The following is a 6,968-nucleotide window of genomic DNA, read 5'->3' as shown; positions in this document are numbered from 1 at the left end:
GCAGACACCTTAAGGCTTGTGCCACCACTTCCGCCCATGGAAGTATTTTTAAAGTATTAAAAATTTAAAATAAAAATATCTAAATGTTTTTTTTTTTTGGGTGGGGGGTTACATTCGGCAGTGCTCAGGGGTTACTCCTGGCTCTACACTCAGAAATTGCTCCTGGCAGTCTCCAGGGACCACATGGGATGCCAGGATTCGAACCACCATCCTTCTGCATGCAAGATGAACTTTGCCTTACCTCCATGCTATTTCTCTGGCCCCAAAAATATTTAAAGGATTAAATAATTTATTGAAATATTTTATAAGTATTTTCAGCATTTAAAAATGATTAAAAATATTTTACTCAAAGTATTAAAAACAGTTTTTAAGATTTAAAAATACTTCTTTCAATCTGTAGAGTCATTCAGAAAATGTCTCTCAACATCCACTTCATGTAGAAGTATTACACTCTGAGGTTATGGCACATCAGAAATTTGCTTTGCGTCTTGGTTCCTGGATGAACAAAATTATGAGCTATTCAAGTAAGCATATATATATTTTTTCATAAAATATTGTTGGCTTTACAATTGTTACAAAATTTAAAATGTTATTGAATATACAATGACCTTTTTTTAAAAAAGGATACATTTGGATTACTTTCCAGGATTGCATTTTAAGTTCTATAAATAATACTTTATTGGTTCTTGACTCTATGATGTTGACTATTATTGGCATTAAGTTTGGGAAGATTAATGTTAATGTATCATATTTTATAGGAAAATATTTTGAGAGAGAATAAAATTATGTGGTTTCTTTGTAGGTGACTTTAGACAGATCTTTTGCCAAGCTTGCCTTAGAGAAGAACCTGGTTCTGAGAATCCCTGTCTTATCAGCAGGTTAATGCTTTGGGATGCAAAACTTTATAAAGGTAGGTAGATCTTTCCTTAAACTATGTGACACAAAGCAAAGGAAAAGTATAATCTTAAAGTAGTACTAATCTTTTATTTATTGAATCAGGCATCTTGATTGATAAAATTATTACACCTTTAAGTAAGGTTAGCCATAAAAGAATACATATTTTTCTGTGTTAATACCCTTGAGATATTTCCTTCTAGTGCTTGTACCTTTTCATCTGTTGGACCAATAAACAATATGAATTCATGTTTATGAAGTATTGCTCTTACTAGACTGTTAATTTTCACTTAAAAATCTAATAAAAATATGAAAGAGGAATACTAAGTGGGATAGAGGAAAGAAAATACAGAGTATGTGAAATTTTTGGTGAAATAGAATATAAAAGTGTGAAGAAAAGGTATGGGAGTTATTAAAATAATGTAAGGATCTGGTGTTAAATTATACCTTGTTTTACCCAAAACAAAGATGATCCTTATTTCTTTTGTGTCTGTTTCCAACTTGGTTTTATCCAAAAACAGAGATTGTTTTAGAGATCTTAAGCAAACCTAGATGGAACTAGTTCAGGATAGGCCTTCTGTCCTTACTCCCCTTGCCTGGGGGTGGTCTCTATACTCAGTAAAAAGGACAGTTCTGGCAGGCAGCTCTCTTGATATACACATGTTTCACCCGCAGTCTGGTTTGGATTATTTTGTGCCATGACCCTATTCCAGATCCCAATTCCCTGTGGGATTACGGCATGTGGATTTATTCACAGTCTGGGAGGCTGGGTATGGCCTCACTCACAGGGGCTGGAAAGATAGTATAAAGGCTAAGGCACTTGCCTTGTATGTGGCTGCTGCCAGTCACACCAGTTCTATACTTGGCACCAAGCACTGCTAGGAGTGATCACTGAGCACAGTATCACACCACTGAGAATGACCCAAAAATTGAAAGAAAGCAACAATAACTAACCAAACAAAAGCCTGATGTAATAAATGCTACTCATACACATATTATGAGACTTGAGTCTATTACATTTGAAATATATTTGTAATATTCTATCACTTCTGATAGCTGGATTCTTTATTTTTTTTTCCCTCTGTCCCACAAAATGGCCTTTTTATTAGGTGCACGTAAGATCCTTCATGAATTGATCTTCAGCAGTTTTTTTATGGAGATGGAATACAAAAAATTCTTTGCTATGGAATTTGTGAAGGTAATTGCTAAGTTGATGTTAATAAGTTAATACAAGTTGATATTAATAATTAGAAATAGGTCATTTGTAAATAAAATATAGATACAAGGGGATTATTATGAGTTGACAATTTAATTTTTATATACAAAGTATAATTTAATTTAAATAATCATGTAAGTGGAGTGTTGGGAACAGAAATATCAGGCAGGAAAAAAAGTAAGCAAACATCCTGAAGAACTAGTTTGAAGTATTTGTGGAAGACAAGTATGATTGGTGAGTTTTGAGCAAAGACAATAGTGCATGGAGCAAAATATGACATAGAGATGAATAGGAGTCAAATTCTCATAGTCCTTATGCTTTATTATAAGGATACAGTGGTCCTCAGACTATGGCCCGCGGGCCACATATTGTATTTGTATCTGTTTTGTTTCTTCATTGCAAAATAAGATATATGCAGTGTGCATAAGAATTTGTTCATAAGTTTTTTTACTATAGTCAGACCCTCCAATGGTCTGAGGGACAGTGAACTGGCCCCCTGTTTAAAAAGTTTGAGGACCCCTGGTTGTATTTTGATTCAGTATTCTTTCTTTCTTTCTTTTTTGGGGGAAGGGGGGTCATACTCGGTGCCACTCAGGGGTTACTTCTGGCAGGCTTGGAGGATCATATGGGATGCTGGGAATCAAACCGAGGTCTGTCCTGAGTCAGCCGCGTGCAAGGCAAACACCCTACCATAGCGCTATTGCTCTGGCCCCCTGCCCCTACATTTTATAATTTTTAGGTATAACTTACGAGTTAAAGTGTTTTGTTTTTTTTTTTTACCTTTTATAGAAGCCATTTAAATATTACTTTTGGGGGCCGGAGTGATTGCATAGTGATAGGACGTTTGCCTTGCACACAGCTGACCCAGGATGAATGTGGGTTCGATCCCCGGTGTCCCATATGGTCCCTCAAGCCAGCAGCGATTTCTGAGTTAGGCTGTTGCTTACATTATAGTGGTAAAGCAGTTTGTTTTCTGTTCTGGCTCCAGTCTCTCTCTTTTCAGTTTATCTTGCGCAACCTATTCAGGTTTATTTTATGTTCTCTATTATCCACTCAGGCTGGCCTTTTGGTGCCATTTCATATCCAGGTTGCATACGCCAGTTCTCCCTGAGAAGAAAGAGAAACTATAGCTCATTGGTGCACACTCACTGCCTTCTGTCTAGACTATTCTTGATTGGATTACTTTTTCTTTCAAGCACTTTGTCTACATTCTGCCAGTCCTCTGGTCTGAAGTATTTTTGTCTTATGGGGTTTTCCTTACATGATTTTTCCCGTATGTGATTCTGCTTTTTCTAGGATTCTCTATCTTTGTGTGCCTGTTTGGGTTGTTTATTAATATTAGAATTTTGTTAGCTTGAGAAAATTCTTGGTTATTATTTCTTGAAATAAGAATTCCACCTCTTGAATGTCATCTAGTCCAGCCTTTATGGAAAAATAATATTGGAAATTTTATGAAAATTTATTGGAATTTTATGGAAACTTTATGAAAAAAAAGATTGGAAATTGAGCTCCCATATGATCCAGCTATACAATTTTTGTATACAATACAAAAATGCTTTCCTCACACCTATATTTGTTGCAGCACTGTTTACAATAGCAAGACTCTGGAAACAACCAACATGCCCTTCAACAGATGAATGGCTAAAGAAACTGTGGTACATATACACAATGGAATATTATGCAGCCATTGGGAGAGATGAAGTCATGAATTTTTCCTATACATGGCTGGACATGGAAACTATTATGCTGAGTGAAATGAGTCAGAGGGAGAGAGATAGATACAGAATAGACTCACTCAACTATGGGTTTTAAGAAAAATAAAAAATGTTGTGATAATGCCCAGAGACAATAGAGATGAGGGTTGGAAGGACTGGCTCATCATATAAGCTTACCACAAAGAGTGGTGAGTGCAGTTAGGGAAATAACTACACTAACAACTAGCATGACGTTGTCAGTGAGGAAGAGAAGTAGAATGTCTGTCTCGAATACAGACAGAGGGTAGGGGAGGACAGAGATGGGGGGCATTGGTGGTGGGAATATTGCACTGGTGAAGGGGGGTGTTCTTTTATGACAGAAACCCAACTACAATCATGGTGATTAAATGAAGATATTATTGAGAAAAAGGAATCCCACCTTTTTAAGTAATATTCAAAGACAATAGAGATGAGGGTGTGGAAGACGAATGACAGGAAGCTTGCTACGAATAGGTGGGGGGGGGGTTGCAGTTAAGGCAGAGAAGAGACCACTATGAATGACAGTGAGAGTTGGAAATGATCACTTTGGGAAAAAAACTGGGTGCTGAAAGGAGAAAAAGTGATAGGCACAATAATTCTTTAGTAATAATATAAACCACAGCATCTAAAGAAAAAAAGGGAAGGGAGAGAGGGAGATAGAGCAAGAGAGAGAGAGAGAGAGAGAGAGAGAGAGAGAGAGAGAGAGAGAGAGAGAGAGAGAGAGAGAATACATACAGGGGAAGGGTATTGGACATTACATGACTAAAACTCAATCATTAACAATTGTAATGTGATTGAAATCACTATTTCATGGTGATTCAATAAAAAATTTATCTATTACTGGACAGGGCTTTCTGTATTGCCCCTTAATTATGAGGTGAAACTAGAGGATACGCCACACCAGCCTGACTTCAATGTAGGATATGCAGATTCCAGGATCTTCAATACAGAAACCTGATGCCAACAATAGGACTGCATGAAAAATATAATTGTATTGGCACTACAGACAATGACTTGGATTGAATAAACTAGTTTGCCTGGAGCCTAGAGTTGGTCTTATGCCAGGAAACTTCAGGGGTAGGGGTCTCCTTGTATTTAGACCAAGGCTTTTCCTTTCCATGTCCCTCATATTTTGGTGGGCATATGCAAACAATATTTGCCACTCTAACACCATTTTTCCTATGCCCTTTTGATTAACCCTTAAAAAAATACCTCTTAAACTTTTGATGTTAACTTAAACTAATATTTATGCGCATGAAAATATAAAAAGATACGATGCCTTCAATGTTTAAGGAGTCACAGAAATCTCATGGCTTTAGGTTGCTTTGTGTACTGCTAAGAAATGTTATAATGTGGGGCCGGAGAGATAGCATGGAGGTAGGGCGTTTGCCTTTCATGCAGAAGGTCATCGGTTCAAATCCCGGCGTCCCATATGGTCCCCTGTGCCTGCCAGGAGCAATTTCTGAGCATGGAGCCAGAAGTAACCCCTGAGCACTGCCGGGTGTGACCCAAAAAAGCCACAAAAAAAAAAAAAAAAAAAAAAAGAAATGTTATAATGTACTACAATCTGGGGACTTGTGGACAAAGTAATTGTACATGGGTTCTGCCTTATTTTTCTTAATGTTCTTTGACTGTAAGTTCAATATTTAGGTGTCAGCAAGGGGATTTCTTCTGAGAACTCTGTTTATGGGTGATTATCCTTTCACTGTAACTTTACCTTGTCCTCTTTGCATCATTTTTCTCATAATTAAAAATAAAAAATTTGGGGCCGGGTGGTGGTGCTAAAGGTAAGGTGCCTGCCTTGCCTGCGTTAGCCTTGGACGGACCGCGGTTCGATCCCCCGGTATCCCATATGGTCCCCCAAGCCAGGAGCAACTTCTGAGTGCATAGCCAGGAGTAACCCCTGAGTGTTACTGGGTGTGGCCCAAAAACCAAAAAAAAAAAATTTAAAAAAATTATTTATTAAAATTATAATTTTGGAGGGGAGAAAAAAAGAAAATTTTGGGAAAAAGAAAAAAATTATAATTTTGGGGTCAGAGAGATAGCATGGAGGCAGGGTGTTTGCCTTGAATGCAGAAGAATGGTGGTTTGAATCCTGGCGTCCCATGTGACCCAAAACCAAAAAAAAAAAAGAAAAAAAAGAAAATATATAAAATCTTACCTTTCTTCTGGAACCCTTATGATTCAAATATTCTTTTTCTTCATGCTATTCCTTATAATACTTAAGGTATCTCTATTGTTTTAATTCTAATGGTTTCTACCTTCAAGCCCCTGATTTCTTTTTTGTTTGTTTTTGTTTTGTTTTGGGGTCACACCCGGCAGCACTCAGGGGTTACTCCTTGCTCTATGCTCAGAAATCACTCCTGGCAGGTTCAGGGACCATATGGAATGCTGGGATTTGAACCACTGGCCCCAAGTCCCTGATTTCATTTTAGCTTCTTACATTTCTCTCTCTCTCTCTCTCTCTCTCTCTCTCTCTCTCTCTCTCTCTCTCTCTCTCTCTCTCTCTCTCTCTCTCTTTTTCTCTCCTTCCTTCCTTCCTTCCTTCCTTCCTTCCTTCCTTCCTTCCTTCCTTCCTTCCTTCCTTCCTTCCTTCCTTCCTTCCTTCCTTCTTTCCTTTTTTACTTTTGCTTTTTGGGTTACTCCTGGCTCTGTGCTCAGAATTGCTCTTGGCAGACTTGGGGGACCATATGGGATGCTTGGAATTGAACCCAGGTCCTGGGTTGGCAGCATGCAAGAGAAATGCCACTGTGCAATCACTTTGGTCCCCCAATTCTTATATTTTTCTATTTGAACCCCACTCCCCACTCTGTTGTACTTTTTAATTTAGTTTTTTCAGACTTTCTCATGTTTTCTTTGTTGAAGTTCTCTTCTATTGATCTCTTTATTTCAGTAAGCATCTTTAAACTTGTTGCTTTGAAGTCTGTTAGGGTACTTGCATAGCTCTACTGTATTAGTTCTTATCAGGCTGTCATCTTATTATATTGGTGTGGTCGATTCCTCCCTATCCTTGTAAGTAGTGTATGGTGCTTCAAGGTTCCTGGGTAGAAACCAGGGTCCTGTGTTTGAATGAACCTGGAAATTGACTAGAAATTCAAAATAGTTGGTAGGAAAGGACACCAGTC

The 6,968-nt window shown here is 37.8% G+C and overlaps 1 protein-coding gene across 1 annotated transcript in view; it reads left to right on the top strand.

The window, feature by feature from the left end:
- The window catches only part of UBR1 (ubiquitin protein ligase E3 component n-recognin 1), a 152,732-nt gene that overhangs the window by 40,300 nt on the left and 105,464 nt on the right, over positions 1 to 6,968 (top strand). Inside the window, exons 8-10 of the mRNA XM_049782441.1 lie at positions 401 to 524; positions 803 to 910; positions 2,004 to 2,092. Coding sequence (XP_049638398.1) covers positions 401 to 524; positions 803 to 910; positions 2,004 to 2,092 — 321 coding nt within the window. The remainder of the gene's footprint in view (positions 1 to 400; positions 525 to 802; positions 911 to 2,003; positions 2,093 to 6,968) is intronic.

The sequence above is a fragment of the Suncus etruscus genome, chromosome 10 (genome assembly GCF_024139225.1).
Source record: "Suncus etruscus isolate mSunEtr1 chromosome 10, mSunEtr1.pri.cur, whole genome shotgun sequence".
NCBI lineage: Eukaryota > Metazoa > Chordata > Mammalia > Eulipotyphla > Soricidae > Suncus > Suncus etruscus.
This window is presented reverse-complemented; position numbering and strand designations above follow the sequence as displayed.